The sequence below is a fragment of the Oncorhynchus tshawytscha genome, linkage group LG01 (genome assembly GCF_018296145.1).
Source record: "Oncorhynchus tshawytscha isolate Ot180627B linkage group LG01, Otsh_v2.0, whole genome shotgun sequence".
Taxonomy (NCBI): Eukaryota; Metazoa; Chordata; class Actinopteri; order Salmoniformes; family Salmonidae; genus Oncorhynchus; species Oncorhynchus tshawytscha.
In genome coordinates, this window is record NC_056429.1 from 44,747,004 (window position 1) to 44,766,895 (window position 19,892).

Sequence of the window (19,892 nt, forward strand, 5' to 3'; positions counted from 1 at the left end):
CTTAAATGACAGGGAAATCAACCAATCATCGCTGGAGATGGAGTTGTTGTTTCTGGTTTTCACTTTCACAATTAGCACCGCATGAATTCTTCAAACTGTGTTCCCTTTCAGATATAGTTAGCGTATACTTAGGATTTCTGTGTAGAAAAGAGCAAGTGGAGTAAACTTAACAGGGACTAGGTAAAAAAAAGATCTGTATAATTTTCAAGATAAACGAATTCTGCCTGCTCATCACAAGACGGTGGGGGCATGTGATATGATCAAGTTATCTAGCTAGCTAGCCTCTGGGTGTAGCTGGCTAACCTTCGACATAGACAGTGAAAACAAAGCCCCGTATTATCCGGACAGAAGCGATGTATCTACCTTGATGTACACATCGTGTTTCTCGACGTAAATTACGGGAAAAACAGTGAAGATGGTTCACGTATACAACTGCCATCCCTTCGCTTCCCAGCAAATCGTGCAAGCCGAACAGGAGCCTGGGTTAGTGTGTTGTGGCGGGGGTGTCTTGTTTGTGGAGTCCGCGGGAGGATGCAAGATCGAGGCATTTCAACTGGAAGCGGAGGGGTGTCCTCTTATCTGCCGCTTCGCCACCATGGGGACTGTGCAGAGCATCCTGCACAGCGAGATAGGTGTGTCACTTTCTTAATTCCACTTATCCTTTCTGTCTGCGCTGTTGTTTACTCACATTGTTTATAAACCCAGAGGCGCAGCAAACAGGCCGGGGTTAGGGGTGTGAGAAGTCAATGAGTGAAACATTCTTCCTTTGTTGTTAGTTTTCTCGAAATCTAAAGGCACGACCTCGATTCGAGCCAATGTCTTAAGTAGTTGAACATGTTATTACGCCACATCCCCCTCATTTTCGTCAAAAACAGCTTTTATATCGAAGTTGTGCCTTTGATTTGATGGCCTGCCCATGCGAAAAAAGATTGCAGCAGGGGCACAACTTTGGTTTTAGAAGTGGGGGGGACATTATTAATATTTCTTGTTTTTATCCAGTTGGATAAATACTCAAAACAGCCTACCCGGCTGCTCATAAGCTTCCGCATGGTCCTAAAGCACAACGCCGCATCATTTATTATAAAACCGGTGGGGACAAAAATGCAATTTCAGAATGTGGGGAGGGCATGGCCTCCCTGTCCCCAGTGAAAGTTGCACCCCTCGAATGCAGTATAACTGCAGTACACTGTAATATAACTTTAGTTAGGGTGCAGTATAACTGCAGTATGCTGCAATTACTGCGTCCAAAATACCACAGTACGATGCAATTACTGCATTTTACTGCAGTTTCAAAACGGCAATCTTTTTTTTGTGTGGGTGCAAATGCACTGTTCGGATCGAGACGACCGTTAGATCGAGACGACTGTTAGAACCGATGACGTGTTTCTAAGCATGAGCTTTGCTAGCCAACGTTGCCATGACATCACCTGAAAGTTTGTTCAGGGATTTCTATTGGAGAAGCAGTTTAAGCCTATTTTCATACAGTACTTTGGTAAACTCCTGAGGGAGTGTGGTGCATCAGCATGTGTGTGTATAGCTAGAGTTTGTAAATTCAGTCAAAGAAAAAAAAAACAGTAGTCTAATTTGGATCCCTTGTAAAAAAAAGCGTCTTACATTGAAAATTCATCCAGGCTAATTTCCTACAGAATATACACAGAATATAAATGAATGAATTTGGAATATAATAATTAAATAACTCTCCACTCATGACGATGTCCTCATCCGTGTTCTCAATCCTCCCTCCTCTGTCCTCCCTTGTCTTGCCCTCCCACCCCAGGGGACTACCTGGTGACCATCGAGGAGAAGAACAATGTCACCTACCTCCGCACCTACACCAACTGGCGCTACCAGGTGGCCGAGAAGACACGTGTGGGTGTGCGTCTGCTGGGCCACTTCCTGCGTGGCTCATCCATGCGTGGGGCTCCCAAGGAGCAGATGGAGATCATTGAGATTCCGCTGTTTGAGCGCCCACTCTGTGTCGCGTGCTGTGGGGTGACAGGGGACCTGCTGGTGGGCTGTCCTAAGAGCCTGGTGCTGTTCAGTCTCAAGAGACAGGCCCTCAACGATAAGCTCTCCATCCTGGACTTTGAGCGTTGTCTGATCCTCCACCTCCCAGGACTGTCGCCCCAACAGGTAGGGGTTGGGATTTCGGTAATCTCATCTACCAGCCAGTTCTTTCTGTGGAGCCTGTTATATTTGGTAGCATTTAGCCTGGTGAGGACGAGGTTAGGGTTTGGGAAGTTAATTCTGTAATGCAAACTTTGCATACAAAATATTCTTTAATAGAGTATTTATTAACGTTGCCATCCCTGCCTGCAGGTGGCGATCTGTTCGGGGTACATTGCCCTGCAGGCAGAGCTCGAAGTGCTGGTGGTCAAGCTGGAGAGACTTCCTGGCTCCACCCCTACTCAGAAGTCAGCTGACCAGAAGTCCCAGGACCACTGTCTAGTCCCCAAGGATATGATCACTGGAGCAGAACACAACAATGAGATAGGTATAACATGACTAGCTTTACACAGTGTGTTTCATGATTAACTACTCATGGTGTGATGTGGTAATGTACAGGAACTCAAGTCCTTTTGTTCACCCGACCTAGAATACCTCACAATCAAATGCCGACGGCATTACCTCCTGAGAGAATTCTCTTCGGTTATCGTCACAGCCGTGTATATTCCCCATCAAGTCAATACAGACGGTTCTCAAGGAACTACACTGGACTTTGTGTAAATTGGAAACCGCATATCCTGAGGCTGCATGTATTGTAGCTGGGGACTTTAATAAGGCAACTCTAAAGAAAACAAGACCAATGTTTTATCGACACATTTCCTGCACCACTTGTGCTTAAAAAAACTCTCAACCATTACTAATCTCCCTTCCGGGACGGCTACAAGGCCCTCCCCCGCCCTCCCTTCAGCAAATCAGATCATGCCTCCATCCTGTCCTCCCTTCTGAAAGGCAGAAACTCAAACAGGAAGTACACGTGGTAAGGGCCGTTCAACACTGGTCTGACCAATTGGAATCCATGCTTCAAGATTGTTTTGATCACGCTGACTGGGATATGATGGGTTGCCTCTGAGAATAACATTGACGTACGTATACACTAGAGGTTGACCGATTTATGATTTTTCATAATCATAATACCAATTATTGGAGGACTAAAAAAGCCGATACCGATTAATCGTCAGATTAATTAATTAATTTATTATATATATTTGTAATACAGATAATTACAACAAAACAGAATGAACAATGAACACGTATTTTAACTTAATATAATACATAAATAAAATCTATTTAGTCTCAAATAAGTAATGAAACATGCTCAATTTGGTTAAAATGCAAAAACAGTGTTGGAGAAGAAAGTAAAAGTGCAATATGTGCCATCTAAAAAAGCTAACTTTTAAGTTCCTTTCTCAGAACATATGAAAGCTGGTGGTTCAATATTCCAAGTTCTTCAATATTCACAGTTAAGAAGTTTTAGGTTGTAGTTATTATAGGAAATATGACGCGTCAACTATTTCTCTCTATACCATTTGTATTTCATATACCTTTGACTATTGGATGTTCTAATAGGCACTTTAGTATTGCCAGCCTAATGTCAGGAGTTGATACCCTGATGAAGACAGCTTGGCTGTCGAAACGTTGGTAATTACATTTTTGCATCTGAGCTCCTAGAGTGTGCGGCTCTCTTTTATTTTCAAGGCTTCAAGTCATAAACAGTGCTGTGGTTCAAGCATTGCTAAGAGCTGCTGGCAAACACAGTAAAGTTTGAATGAATGCTTACGAGCCTGCTGCTGCCTACCATCGCTCAGTCAGACTGCTCTAAAAGGCACATGATAGACTGCTTGGAGTTTGCCAAAAGGCACCTAAAGACTCTCAGACCATGAGAAACAAGATTTTCTGGTCTAATGAAACCAAGATTGAACTCTTTGGCCTGAATGCCAAGCATCACATCTGGAGGAAACCTGGCACCATCCCTACAGTGGTAGAATAAGGCTGTAACGTATCAAAATGTGGGAAAAGTAAAGGGGTCTGAATACACTGTACTACAAACTGCACCGTAAATGGTGTGGTTGTGTATTCTGTCTGATTGGGTTGTGTTTATCTTGTCTTTGTATTCCCCAGAGGTGAGGAAAGAGGGTCTTGCTGGTCACCTTGATCAGGATGACTTCTTCATATTCCCTAAGCACCAGGAGCTGCTGGGGGACAGGGCTAAGGACTGTGGGGTCAAGGTCTCTCTGGAGTGGACAGGCATGGAGAGTGAGGCCAGGGGTATCCTCGCTATCACCTATATCTTATACAGGTGTGTACGTGTGGGAGCTGTTGTCGTGTTTTTTATTTTTTTATTTTACTAGGCAAGTCCGTTAAGAACAAATTCTTATTTACAATGACTGCCTACCCCGACCAAACCCTGACGATGCTGGACCAATTGAGCACCGCCCTATGGGACTTTTAATCACAGCCGGATGTGATTCAGCCTGGATTCAAACCAGGGACTGAAATGATGCCTCTTGCACTGAGATGCAGTGCCTTAGACCGTTGCGCCACTGGGAGCCCTTGTCTGTCTGTCGCTGTCTGTCGCTGTCTGTCGCTGTCTGTCGCTGTCTGTCGCTGTCTGTCGCTGTCTGTCGCTGTCTGTCTGTCTGCGTACGTACGTACTAGGGGTTGGTCTCATCCTATTGGGTCTCCCCTCCAGACGTTTTGCTCCAGACTTCTTCCAGGGCTGCACTGTGGAGGATACCCGCCTGCACTCCCTGCAGTTCCACCCTGTATTCACCAGTGAGTCATACCTTCCTTACGCTGTCCCTGCCTATGGAACTAACATGTACTGTAAATCCATAGGTAGGTAGGAGGCACACATATTTTAAAGTAGGACCTATTTCTACATTCCCTCCTTCACTCCTCATCCCTTTCTTTTCTATTGGTCTTCTCTCCCTGACAACCAGGTAACCAGGAAGTGTGTGCTGAGGGGGGGAGAGGGGTGGAGCCGACGTGTGTGTTCTGTTTCTTCTCGCTGCCCAACACGGGCTACGTGTACAGCGTGAGGGGTGGAGTGGAGATGGTCTCAGTCTATCAGTATCCAGAGAAAGCCCAGCAGGCCGTCCTCACTGACCTCTTCCTCCACATCATCACCAAGTAAGGACAGGAGAAAGAATACGAAGTTCAGGAGACTTATATTACTGATTGATTATTTGAGACTGGTCTCATCTACCTCTTCTAAACGTAATAGTACCTGTGTGTTTGGCAGGAATGCTCTCCAGTGTTTCTCAGTGAGGTGTTCTGCAGTGGCAGCCAGAGCTGAGGACCCTTACATCGATACCACCATGAAGGTGAGGATCACTCCACTGCCCTTAGCTAATGGAAGACAGATCAATCCCACTTACGCCTACTGCTTACACCTACCTCTATGCATTAGACCTCCTCATTATTGATCTGAAGGACGCTTTGACTGTGTCTTCCCTTCTTGTGTGTGATTGGCTGTGCCTTGGTTGGCTGTGCTCTGATTGGCCCTGCTACACAATGAGACAGGAAGCCATTAAAGTGGATAAGAGCTTCTACAGAACTACAGATGGATGGCTGCTTGGCTCAAGATCAGTGTGTTAGATTCACAAAGATGGAGGAGCTGGAAAGGGATCAAAATGACAAACACTTACACAGTTGCAGTTTGTGTTTATACATGTGTGCGTGCCAAACAGTTACACAGTGGAATCAGAGTAGCACACTCGCATATGCGCCTAAGAAATTGATGTGTGCAAACTGAAAAAGTAAAGTGTGAGTGCATGTGCGAGTGTGAGCACATGTGCAAAGAATTGCTGCTGCAGCTATTTTCAAAGTATTTCTGACGTTTTGTATTATAGCTGGTTGTGAATCACACAAAGAACTGCGAAGAGTCCCATATATCCTACAGTTTCGCGCAGCAACTGTGCCTGGGGTGCTGTGCCCGCCGTGAGTGAAGTGCTGAAAGATTCATTGTTGGAAGCGCACAGGCATAGAAGTTGATCGAATTTACCCGAAAGGCTACTAAAGTGTGACTTTGTGTTTCTTGACTATTTACTCTGCCCTGTGACCCATATTCAAACAAAACCATTTAAGCCACCTTCGGTTTCCAGTGTAAGACCATAACATCTGCAAGAAACGGTTGGCATGTAGCAACATTAATGTGATTATTTTAATAAATCCCAAAGATGCAAAAGTGGTAATTGCAATTTCACCGACTAAACGTAAACAACCACCAGGTTAATAAGTCGCTTAAGTGTAACTGGCTGTTGTGTTGTGCAGGCCTGTCCTCCCATCACCATGGAGGTGTGTGCTTTGCGGATCCAGCTGTTCATTGGTCTAAAGGCTCTGTGTCACGATCGCCACCACATCGTCCTGCTAACCGCTGCAGACGTGGAGACCAGGGAGGACACAGAGAGGGCAGCTCGCAGGAACCTGTAGGTCACACACACACAGTCAGAGACTGTTGTCATAGCTAGAGCTGCACTTGATTAGAAATGAAATATACCTGTGCAATTGACTCAAACCAAACTAAATACTGCTTCAAAATCTGACCAATTCTGAGAATGTTATAGATCTATGGTAAGACATCTGATCTAGGGCTGGCCGATATCATATTTTAAGGTAAACCGGTATACATTTTTTCAATACCATCTAAACTCAGCAAAAAAAGTAACGTCCTCTAACTGTCAACTGCGTTTATTTTCAGCAAGCTTAATATGTGTAAATATTTGTATGAACATAACAAGATAACATAACAACTGAGACATAAACTGAACAAGTTCCACAGACATGCGACTAACAGAAATGGAATAATGTTTCCCTGAATAAGGGGGGTTTCAAAAGTAACAGTCAGTATCTGGTGTGGCCACCAGCTGTTTTAAGTACTGTTTTAAGTACTGCTTTAAGTACTGCAGTGCATCTCCTCCTCATGGACTGCACCAGATTTGTCAGTTCTTGCTGTGAGATGTTTCCCCAGTCTTCCACAAAGGCACCTGCTAGCAGGAAATCACGCACAGGACGAGCAGTATGGCTGTGTGGCATTGTCATGCTGGAGGGTCATGTCAGGATGAGACTGCAGGAAGGGTACCACATGAGAGAGGAGGATGTCTTTCCTGTAATGCACAGCGTTGAGATTGCCTGCAATGACAACAAGCTCAGTCCGATGATGCTGTGACACACCGCCCCAGACCATGACGATCGATCCCGCTCCAGAGTACAGGCCTCGGTGTAACGCTCATTCCCTCGACCATAAACATGAATCCGACCATCACCACTGGTGAGACAAAAGCGCGACTCATCAGTGAAGAGCACTTTTTGCCAGTCCTGTCTGGTTCAGCGACGGTGGGTTAGTGCCCATAGGCAACGTTGTTGCCAGTGATGTCTGGTGAGAACCTGCCTTACAACAGGCCTACAAGCCCTCAGTCCAGCCTCTCTCAGCCTATTGCGGTCAGTCTGAGCACTGATGGAGGGATTGTGCATTCCTGGTGTAACTCTGGTAGTTGTTGTTGCCATCCTGTACCTGTCCCGGAGGTGTGATGTTCGGATGTACCGATCCTGTGCAGGTGTTGTTACACGTGGTCTGCCACTGCGAGGTCAATCAGCTGTCCATCCTGTCTCCCTGTAGCTGTCTTAGGGGTCTCACAGTACGGACATTGCAATTTTTTGCCCTGGCCACATCTGTAGTCCTCATGCCTCCTTGCAGCATGCCTAAGGCACGTTCACGCAGATGAGCAGGGATCCTGGGCATCTTTCTTTTGGTGTTTTTCAGATTCAGTAGAAAGGCCTCTTTAGTGTCCAAAGTTTTCATAACTGTGACCTTAATTGCCTACCGTCTGTAAGTTGTTCGTGTCTTAATGACCGTTCCACAGGTGCATGTTCATTAATTGTTTATTGAACAAGCATGGGAAACAGTGTTTAAACTCTTTACAAAAGATCTGTGAAGTTATTTGGATTTTTACAAATTACCTTTGAAAGACAGGGTCCTGAAAAGGGGACATTTTCTTTTTTTGCTGAGTTTATAATGGTATTTTGATACAGATAAATTAATTTAAAGTTACTTCACTGTCAGTTTTGACCTAGTTTGGTTGAGTATAAAACAATCCGTATGTAGAAAGCCCGTTAAAACCACTTAGAATTCATTTGTTGCCTTCCTAGGTGTCGTGCACTTTTCATAGAACAAATTTAGAGCTTATATTATTCAGAAACATAAAATACTGTCAAAAATGTAAAAATATTGTGATATATTTTGGCCAAATCACCCAGACAAAATCTGATCATACCCATATAACAGCTTTCTGTGTAGTACAATTACAGAAACATTCTCACTACTCACATCCATCATTTATGAAGCACTGAAACTACACTCTATTTCCTCACATTGGTATTCAAAAGAATGCATTGTAAGGATATACAGAACCAGTCAAAAGTTTGGACACACCTACTCATCCCGGGGTTTTTCTTTATTTTTACTATTTTCTACATTGTAGAATAATAGTGAATACATCAAAAATAATGAAATAACACATATGGCATCATGTCGTAACCAAAAAATATATTTGAGATTCAAAGTAGCCACCGTTTGCCTAGATGACAGCTTTGCACACTCTTGGCATTCTCTCAACCAACTTCATTAGGTAGTCACCTGGAATGCATTTCAGTTAACAGGTGTGCCTTGTTAAAAGTTAATTTGTGGAATTTCTTTCCTTAATGCATTTAAGCCAGTCAGTTGTGTTGTTACATGGTAGGGTTGGTATACAGAAGATAGCCCTGTTTGGTAAAAGGCCACGTCCATATTATGGCAAGAACAGCTCAAATAAGCAAAGAGAAATGACAGTCCAACATTACTTTAAGGCAAAAAGGTCAGTCAATGCCTAGCGGGACACCTGTCGACAACTTCCGGTGAAATTGGAGGTAGCACAATTAAAATAAATAATCATAAAAATTATGGCTATTAAACATTTAGGTACATACAAGTGTCTCATATCAGTTAAAAGCTTAAATTCTTGTTAATCTAACTGCATTGTCAGATTTACAACATGCTTTACAGCGATAGCATGCCCTGCAATTGTTTGAGGACGGCGCCCCATATCAACATTTTTCCACCAGCACAGGCTTCATAAAATCACAAATAGTGAAATGCAGAAATGTTTTGGTACCCTTCCCCAGATCTGTGCCTCGACACAATTCTGTCTCAGAGCTTTACGGCCAATTCATTCTACCTCATGGCTTGGTTTTTGCACATGCACTGTGGGACCTTCTACAGACAGGGGTGTCCCTTTTCATGTCCAATCAATAGAATTTACCACAGCTGGACTCTAATCAAGTTGTAGAAACATCAAGGATGATCAATGGAAACAGGATGCACCTGAGCTCAATTCCGAGTCTCATAGCAAAGGTTCTGAAAACCGATGTAAATAAGTTATTTCAATTTTTAATTTTTAATAGATTTGCAAACATTTCTAAAAACCCGTTTCGCTTTGTCATTATGGGGTATTGTGTGTAGATTGGTGAGTATTTTTTTTCATCAATTTTAGAGTAAGACTAACCATTCAAAATATTTTCTGAATGCACTGTATGCATAAGCTCTAATATGCATGTGGGTGTTTTGATTTAATAATCCCCTTAGAAGGTGCTGTACATTTTGTTGTTAGGCTTTGAAACAACATCAACAATGACCGTGTTTTCCACTCAGTTTCAACCTGTTGATCAATCTGTAGAAAGAAGTTCAACATCACAGTAAGATGAGCACAATACTATTTTGATGGTAAATGTTTCATGTGATTTTCGATTGCATTGATGTCAGAGTGGTTAGAGGGACAATAGAGCGCTTGAGTACCAGGCCATTGGCGACCTGATGGTTGTTAGTGAGTTGGGTACTGTCAACGCATGCCCAGAGTGCGTAAGAGTAGATTACCATGACTCAACGGTCACATGAAATTTTACTGTAGTCCTGACTCATGACCTCCGGAGTGGCGGTAATAGGGTCTCCTCAACAGCCCTAATCATACCCATAACATGATGCAGCAAATGAATAACTTCACAATGCTCAAAGGGATATTCAATGTTGGATTGTTTTTATTATTACCTGGTGACCTTTTTCGAGGCATTGGAAAACCTCTCTGGTCTTTGTGGTTGAATCTGTGTTTGAAATTCACTGCTCGACTGAGGAACCTTACAGATAATTGTGTGCAGGGGTGCAACTTTGGTTTTAGAAGTGGGGGGGATATAATATAATTGGGTATTTATATATATTAGTACAAGTCAAAAGTTTGGACACACCTACTCATTCAAAGTTTTTTCTTTATTTTTACTATTTGTACATTGTAGAATAATAGTGAAGACATCAAAACTATGAAATAACACATATGGAATCATGTAGTAAACAAAAAAAGTGTTCAACAAACAAAAAATAAAGAAAAACCCTGAGTAGGTGTTCTAAAACTTTTGATTTGTATATTTTCAAATAGCTGCCCTTTTTCTATCCGCAAATTGGGCGAACAAATCGGTCTAAAAGAAATCTGTGCGGCCCTCTGTTGAATTTTGAAATCCTGATGTGGCCCTCAAGCCCAAAACTTTGCCCACCCCTGCTCTAGAGTCAGGCGCAGTAGGATTATTAAACGTTAATGTTCACTGTACATGATGTTCCATGTACAGTGCCTTCAGAAAGTATTTCCAACCCTTTACTTTTTCACATTTTGTTGTGTTACAGCCTGAATTAAAAATGGATAAAATGTTGATTTTGTGTCACTGGCCTACAAACAATAACCCATAATGTCAAAGTAGAATTCTGTTTTTAGACTTTTTTACTAATTCATAAAAAAATGAAAAGCTGAAATGTCTTGAGTCAATAAGTATTCAACCCATTTGTTATGGCAACCCTAAATAAGTTCAGGAGGAAAAATGTACTTAACACGTCACATAATAAATTGCAAGGACTCACTGTGTGCAGTAATAGTGTTTAACATAGTCATTCAAAAATTATCTCATATCTGTACCCCACACATACAATCGGGGGCAAATTTCATTTCTGTCCCGTACCAGTCAAAAGTTTGGATACACCTACTCATTCAAGGGTTTTTCTTTATTTTTACTATTTTCTACATTGTAGAATAATGATGAAGACATCAAAACTATGTTCTAAAACTTTTGACCTGTAGTGTAGGTCCATTATAATTTCTACATACTTTCTATCTTGTTCTAAAAGTTCAAGTTTGCCCTGGAATGTCCCGCACGCTGTGGTTTGTCCACCCCTGCTCTAGAGAGCATGAAGGATCCAGAGGTCGGAAGAAACAACTATATCTGATATTTTCAGGAGAACTTATTTCTCAACTTTATTTATGTGATCAAGTCATGTGCAACAGGCACCACATGACGACTAGAATTAAGGAGTGAGGCCAGGCATTCACAGAAGCGAAGTAAGGCAACAGTAAGGAAATTCCTATCCTCCACCAAGCTGACCCTTACTCCAAATCACACACAAATCACACACAAGGGGCCTTCATATCATATGAGAGTGCTTGGCACTCTAGCCGTAAGCTACTTAGGAAGGAGAAGTCGAGGGAGTGTTTAACTGGCTAATAGTGTCCGGTCCGTCATTAGCTGTAGCTGCTAGAGGCTATACAGGACATATAGCAGATAGAACACACACACACAATGGGTTCAGCACATGGTCTGTAGGCCTTGTGCGTTAACTTGTGGAGTCATGAAGAAAAACATGCAACATGTTTGATTCACATCAACTCCAGAAACACTGCCCTCAATAACTTCCACTGGTGATTGTTTTGGATTTGTAGGTAGTCATGCCCGCTAGTTCCTTAAACGAACCTCTCAGTCAAACTGGAACTGAAACTAAATGTTTGGTGGTCTTTTACCGAATAGGTTTGTGCCATTCATGTGAACTCAAATTGAGCTAGAGTTAGCGTTCTGCATGGTCCACACCAGGAGTTTACTGTAACTTCTTGTGTTTAATGTTATTGGAGCTGAGCTGTAGTTTCTGACCTAGAAGCTGTAATATCAGCCATCTGTGGCCCAGAATGACCGGTATTACAGAAGTGACTGGCGTTAATAAAGATGAGCTGACTGTACTTCTTGCTTCCCTGACCTCTGATCCCAGGAACAGGAAGTCATCCTCCACCAAGCACCGGGATCCCATTGAGATGAGTCGCGGCTGGAATCTATACGTGGTCAACACCGTCCCCCCACTCCAACTCTACAATGAGATGGTACAGCACCTCAACACCAGAACAACATGTCAACCAAAGCCTTAATGTTTACGAGATATTACTAATTTTTACCATTCATTTTTCTTTGGCTCTGTTGTGCTGAATGATGCGTTTATGCTGTTTAACCTTGCATTCCACAATGAACCTTTTCTCTGGGCTAGGTGGAGTATAGTAAGAAGTATGAGGAGACCAACCCTCTGTCTCAGAGCTGTCTGCACCTGCTCAGTGAGGCCCACCTCCTCCTGAGAGCCACGCTCCTGGACCCCCGGGTGGGAAATCCAGTGGAGCATCCTCAGAGCATTGACCTTAACCTAGCCCAGTCTCTGGGATATACAGCAACAGACAAAATAGGCAGCACCACTGACAGAACCACAGACAGACAGGAGCTACAGAAGGCCTTCCAGGAGAGCTGTGCCCATTTAGGAGACTGCTTCAGTAGGTCAGTTGGTTCGGGGTCACATTAAAATCAAGGTTGATTGATATGTTATTTATTTATACAGTATGTTAGTTGATTAATATGCTAGTTTACTGATTTATATGTTAGCTAATTGATTGATTAATTTTGTTGATTTGTTTTTGGACTGGTTTGCCCATTTCTCAACAACTATTTTTCAAATGTGTTACTGGACACTTAATGTGAAGTGTGACTGTCTCTTCCACATACAGTGGGGCAAAAATGTATTTAGTCAGCCACCAATTGTGAAAGTTCTCCCACTTAAAAGGATGAGAGAGGCCTGTAATTTTCATCATAGGTACACTATGACAGACAAAATTAGAAGAAAAAAAATCAGAATCACATTGTAGGATTTTTAATGAATTTATTTGCAAATTATGGTGGAAAATAAGTATTTGGTCAATAACAAAAGTTTATCGCAATACTTTTATATACCCTTTGTTGGCAATGACAGAGGTCAAACGTTTTCTGTAAGTCTTCACAAGGTTTTCACACACTTGCTGGTATTTTGGCCCATTCCTCCATGCAGTGATGTTTTGGGGCTGTTGCTGGGCAACACAGACTTTCAACTAAACATTTTCTATGGGGTTGAGATCTGGAGACTGGCTAGGCCACTCCAGGACCTTGAAATGCTTATTACGAAGCCACTCCTTCGTTGCCCGGGCGGTGTGTTTGGGATCATTGTCATGCTGAAAGACCCAGCCACGTTTCATCTTCAATGCCCTTGCTGATGGAAGGAGGTTTTCACTCAAAATCTCACGATACATGGCCCCATTCATTCTTTCCTTTACACGGATCAGTCGTCCTGGTCCCTTTGCAGAAAAACAGCCCCAAAGCATGATGTTTCCACCCCCATGCTTCACAGTAGGTATGGTGTTCTTAGGATGCAGCTCAGCATTCTTTGTCCTCCAAACATAACGAGTTGAGTTTTTACCAAAAAGTTATATTTTGGTTTGATCTGACCATATGACATTCTCCCAATCTTCTTCTGGATCATCCAAATGCTCTCTAGCAAACTTCAGACGGGCCTGGACATGTACTGGCTTAAGCAGGGGGACACGTCTGGCACTGCAGGATTTGAGTCCCTGGCGGCGTAGTGTGTTACTGATGGTAGGCTTTGTTACTTTGGTCCCAGCTCTCTGCAGGTCATTCACTAGGTCCCCCCGTGTGGTTCTGGGATATTTGCTCACCGTTCTTGTGATCATTTTGACCCCACGGGGTTAGATCTTGCGTGGAGCCCCAGATTGAGGGAGATTATCAGTGGTCTTGTATGTCTTCCATTTCCTAATAATTGCTCCCACAGTTGATTTCTTCAAACCAAGCTGCTTACCTATTGCAGATTCAGTCTTCCCAGCCTGGTGCAGGTCTACAATTTTCTTTCTGGTGTCCTTTGACAGCTCTTTGGTCTTTGCCCTTTGTGGAGTTTGGAGTGTGACTGTTTGAGGTTGTGGACAGGTGTCTTTTATACTGATAACAAGTTCAAACAGGTGCCATTAATACAGTAACGAGTGGAGGACAGAGGAGCCTCTTAAAGAAGAAGTTACAGGTCTGTGAGAGCCAGAAATCTTGCTTGTTTGTCTGTGACCAAATAAATATTTTCCACCATAATTTGCAAATAAATTCATTACAAATCCTACAATGTGATTCAGATTTTTTTTCTTCTCATTTTGTCTGTCATAGTTGAAGTGTACCTATGATGAAAATTACAGGCCTCTCATCTTTTTAAATGGGAGAATTTACACAATTGGTGGCTGACTAAATACTTTTTTGCCCCACTGTATGTGTAGGTTTGATAAGCGTGACTGCCACCTGGCCCTGCCCTACTATAAGATGTCCGGCCTGTCTGTGACAGAGGTGATCTCCAGGAACAGGTGTCTGTCCAGCAGCCCCTGTGGCTATGGGAAGGGGTTCCTCTTCTTCCTCAAACACTCACTCTATGAGGAGACCATGGAGGAGCTCACTGAGGTAGCTACACCAGTCCTTGGTGACCTCCAGCCATTCCACATTTTTGTTAAATTCCAACACAAGCACATCTGATTCAATAGTGTTGAATGTTGATAGCCAAGGGTTCTTGCCTGTGTGTGTAATGTAGGAGACAGCCAACGAGGTGCTGGATATCTTCGGTGTGGCCGAGCCGTCCCAGCTCCCCCATGTTATAGCCAGCCCCTCCATGGTCAGAGCCAGCCCTGACAGTGGCCTGGCCCACCTAGAGCGCCTGGAGTCCATCGGAGCCCCCTCTGTACCCCTCACTCTCTCCAAGGCTGCCCTGGCCCTCCGCATGGGAGACCTGCAGCTCTACAGACAACACATGGACAGACACACAGAGGTTTGTGTGTGTTGACTGCGTGTGTGTATTGAAATGTAGATTATATTGTACTGTGGATCCAAATAAAGTGGTTTAGTATGTAGATGTGGTATACGTACTACTGCGTATTTCCATGATGTGTGTAATTTAAAGGCGCAATAGGCAGAAATCGCTCCGCCATTTCCTGGTTGCTGAAATTCTAATAGTTGAAATCAAATTTTATTTGTCACATGCGCCGAATACAACAGGTATAGAACATATAGTAGACCTTACAGTGAAATGCTTACTTACAAGCCATTAACCAACAATGCAGTTTAAAGAAAACAGGGAAAAAAAGATAAGATAAGAATAGCAAATAATGAAAGAGCAGCAGTACATAACAATAGTGGGGCTTGATACAGAGTCAATGTCAATGTGTGGTGGCACCAGTATTGAGGTTATATGTACATGTAGGTAGAGTTATTAAAGTGTCTATGCATAGATAATAACAGAGTAGCAACAGTGGAGAAGAGGGGGGGAGCAATGCAAATAATGTGGGTAGCCATTTGATTAGCTGTTCAGGAGTCTTATGGCTTGGGGGTAGAAACTAGCTAGGAGCCTCTTGCCGTGCGGTAGCAGAGAGAACAGTCTATGACTAGGGTGGCTGGAGTCTTTGACTATTTTTAGGGCCTTCCTCTCACACTGGTATAGATGTCCTGGACGGCAGGAAGCTTGGCCCTGGTGATGTACTGGGACGTATTCACTACCCTCTGTAGTGCCTTGTGGTCGGAGGCAGAGCAGTTTCCTTAGATATCGTGCACCAGCTGTTGTTCACATATATATGCATAGGCCCCTGCCCCTTGTCTTACCAGAGGCTGCTGTTCTGTCCTGCCAATGGAGTGGATAACCCGACAGCTGTATGTTCTTAATGTCGTCGTTCAGCCACAACTCAGTGAAACATAAGAAATAACCATTTTTAATGTCCCGTTGGTAGGATATACATCCTTTCCGATCCTCCCATTTATTTTCCAGCAATTGAACATTAGCTAGCAGGACGGAAGGCAAGGGCAGATTAGCCACTCGTCGCCTGATTCTCAGGCACCCTGATCTTTTTCCACAAAATATAAGTTTCCTTCTCCAGTGAATCACTGGGATCTGGGCATGGTCGGGTGTCTGTAGTAGTATATCCCTCCCGTCCGACTCATTGAAGGGCTCTTCATCCAGTTTGAGGTGAGCTATCGCAGTTCTGATGTCTAGAAGCTCTTTTCGGTCATAAGAAACAGTAGCAGCAACATTATGTACAAAACAAGTTACGAACAATGTGAAAAAAAACAAAAAAATAGCATGGTTGGTTAAGAGCCGATAAGACAGCAGCCCTCCCCTCCGGCGACATCGTAAGTTCGCCTAATTCCATTTATGTGACAAAACAAGCAGTCATTGTACCATCTAAACCACTGTGAAATATTTTTTCCATAATCAAAAAAAGTAAAAGATACAAAAAAAATAACTTAAGAACGGGAAGCATAGAAATAGCACACACAAAACAGATCTACCACTTCTTAAACTTGCTTTCAATGAGAAGGACAGATCTATAACTCACATTTCTATGTAAATTTGGTCCGGTTGCCGAAAAAGTTACATATTGTAGCTTTAACTGTCTATATACCTACCCAGATGCTGCAGGTATATGGGTTCATCGAGGAGCACAAACTGCTGCTGCATGGCAGAGGGCACACGGTGGTGCCCACCCCCCTGGCACACCACCTCAGGGACAGCCAGGAAGGTCTGCTGGTAGCAGCCATGGTTGCGCTACACGAGAATAACAAGGTCAAACTGGACGAGGCTGACCTCTTCTTCCAGGTTAGGGTTACAGTGTTTGTGTGTAAGTCATTCCTATAGGATTTCTGTAGGATTTCCTGATCCCAAGTATGATCTTTAAAATGTTCATGTATCATTGTGAATGTATTGAAATGTGTATGTGTGTGTCCTGTAGAAGCTTTGTGGGAACCTGTCAGGGCCCCAGGGAGGCCCTCAGCTGATGGTGGACTTCTGGGAGGCCCTGCTGATGGCCTCATCACAGGAAGCTGTCATCCAGGAGCTGCTGTTCCGCCTCACCTCTGTCTACATTGACCGCGTCACGCGCCGAGACAGCCAAGGCATGAAACCACTCAAGACCGCAGACGACCTGGTTTGTTTCTGTCTCTGTAGTTTGTTGTGTTCTTGTCACTATGGCATGATGTTCCCCAGGGTTATAGCCTAGCTAGGAGGTAGTAGAGAGGTAGTCCTACAGTAAGACTGTCTATATATCGGTTGTGTATCTGTTGTGTAGATCAGGGGTTTTCAAACCTCTCCTCAGGACACCCCCAGATGTTTTAACTATTTCGCAGCCAGCATACCTGATTAAAGTTGTCCACTAACCATCAAGCCATTTTATAGGTGCATCAGGTGGGCTAGTTCAGGACCACAACAACATTGTTTCTGTGTTGTAGATCAACTCATGTTCTCACTATGGTGTGCCGTATCCCTGGGTCAGCATCCTGACTCCAGATCACTTCAGTATCATTCAAGATCACCAGGAGGACCTCCAGAAACTACAGGTCAATCTCTCTACATTGTCTATCAATTAACCAACCAATCAACATGTAAAATAAAGCTTTGTTATGCCTTACTTGTAAATTCACCAATATGGTGAACAAACAATAAACCCTCAATGTTCACTCCTTCCCAGTCCCTGCTGTGCGGTCCCACCCTGGATGTGTCGTCCATCCTGCCCCTGTTGGAGCAGCTGCCAGACGGGGACAACGCGGGGCTAAGTGTGCACTTGCTCTGTGCCACCAAGCTGGACTGCCACGAGAGCTCCATCGAGAGGCTTCTAGACCGATGTCCTCAGGCGATCATCCCCTACGCTAACCACGAGCTGCAGAATGACAAAATGGTGGGTACTGCTATGCACTGTAACTCTCACCCTACTGTGAAACGCACTGCCCCAACTCCTCTGACCCTACTGCGGAACTCATAGTATTTGCCCAACCTTAAATCCTCATAACCCCTTACCTTAATCCTAAAGTCTGAACTCTAACATTTGTATTATATTCATGTGATTTTGTTCAGACTCTGTGGTGGCAGAAACTGTTTCCTGAGCTGTGTGAGAGAACCAGAGCAGCAGGGGGAGAGAACACCATCTTACTGTCTGCACTCAAAGGTACACTTAGACTAGCCTGTGATTCAAGCATAGGGTTTAACTCCATAATGTCACCTCTATTGCTGTAGTTAAAATGGGAAATCTGCAGTTTTGGTAAACAGCTGGAGAAATGTAACCAGTCCTACATTAATAGACAGTGTTATGGATGCAAGGATTGACCATCCATGATATCAAAATTATAGTTTTAACTATGTTTTGAGGCTATAGAGTTTTTGTTTACAATTCCATTGTTTACACACAGTGGACTAAAACAAGCATATATTTTTGGTTTCTGATGGGGTACGACAGTTGAACTAAGATCATGAGACATGTATAAGTTCTATTCCTCAAGAATCAAATCGGTATATCATTAATAAAAAATATGTATGCAGAACTCGCTGATTGCCCCTTTAATATTCAGAGAGTTTGGGCCGCAACATCTGTATTTTCCCCGACAACAGAAACGCTGGTGGTGGTTGCCATGGAGCTGAATCCACTGGAGTTTCTGGACCTGTTGCCTGATGACGGGACGGCACACTTCTTCCTGCCTCACCTGCTGGAGTGCAGCCAGAGAAATCTCATGACGTAAGGACCGTGTGGAACAGATATACAGTAGCTCTAAAAAAATAAAAAAAAATTAACATTCCATGGTCCACCCAATTTCTAGGACAGCTTTTGAATAAGTAGAACACATGTGTCCATTAAGCAAACATTCCAAATGGTATGCTGGTTTGAATGGGAATTTCCCTAACGATTCTAATGCAATAGAGGGTCCTAAACCTGGACCGTACTGGACAATCAACCACTTAGTGTGGAGTGAGCCTCTCAAACACTACCTACTACTGTAGAGCCTAATGAAAACGGCCCACATACCAAAAACAACCATGTTTGTAGTCATTAGTTAAATGAGGTGCAGAGACACTGATTTTACGACCTCACTTTGTCTTTCTGTTCCCAAGTATTGATGCTGTGTTCCTAGTCATACCCTGCAGTGGTACTAGTCCTCTATGTAGACTCCCCTGATACACTGCGAGACCTTTTCTTTACGACAGAGTATTATGAACTTGATGTTAAGTTACACACTGGACTGTTCTGGCTTTTCTTCTGTTTATTGGGTGAAGAGAAAAAGGTGTTTCAATAACATGGAATGAAGGAAGCTATGACCTCACTGTATAATCGTGATGTTTTGCTTGCGGCATTAATAAATGCTCTAAAAAAATATTTAATTAGCATTCTTCTCCTTTCACCATGTGTATATATGCCAATGTTGGACAAACAAAAGGATGTTATATTTTCAAAACTGATTTCAGAGCATTGACATTAGACAAGCATCAACATTTGAGTAATTTAGCAGACGTTGTTATCCAGAGCGACTTAATGCATTCATCTTCTAGGCGGGACAAAAATCTCACAGGCATAGTAAAGACACTTTTCCTCAAAGTATCTATCAGCAAAGTCAGAGCTAGGGGGATGCTTTAAAGACACTCTTTAAAGAGGATACGGTTTCAGGTGTTTTTGGAAGTGGGGGGGGGGGTGGAGTGCTTGGGTTGGGGTGTAGTGGACGCAAGCTTTGACGGTCATCTAGGGTCAAGGCAAGATTCTTTGCACTCCAGGAGGGCGATATTGGAGTTGTCAACAGTGATGACACACCAAAAGTGAGTGTATGTGGTGCACACGTCACTTGTTAGGAGTGGCCTGCCAGGTAGGACACAATCCAAGAGTTTGCGGAGCCAGACACCCAGGCCTGAGGGT

The 19,892-nt window shown here is 43.4% G+C and overlaps 1 protein-coding gene across 1 annotated transcript; it reads left to right on the forward strand.

Moving 5' to 3' along the window:
* Positions 1 to 14: 14 nt before the first annotated feature.
* LOC112251119 (Hermansky-Pudlak syndrome 3 protein) lies at positions 15 to 19,361 on the forward strand. Its single transcript, XM_024421864.2, has 18 exons — positions 15 to 632; positions 1,778 to 2,133; positions 2,320 to 2,494; positions 4,126 to 4,303; positions 4,697 to 4,779; positions 4,947 to 5,136; positions 5,249 to 5,330; positions 6,280 to 6,434; positions 12,113 to 12,221; positions 12,383 to 12,660; positions 14,463 to 14,640; positions 14,768 to 15,001; positions 16,634 to 16,819; positions 16,953 to 17,147; positions 17,449 to 17,556; positions 17,688 to 17,894; positions 18,071 to 18,161; positions 18,602 to 19,361. Exons 1-18 carry the CDS (start codon positions 416 to 418, stop codon positions 18,727 to 18,729), a joined length of 3,150 nt encoding a protein of 1,049 aa, XP_024277632.1. The 5' UTR covers positions 15 to 415; the 3' UTR covers positions 18,730 to 19,361.
* Positions 19,362 to 19,892: the final 531 nt, after the last annotated feature.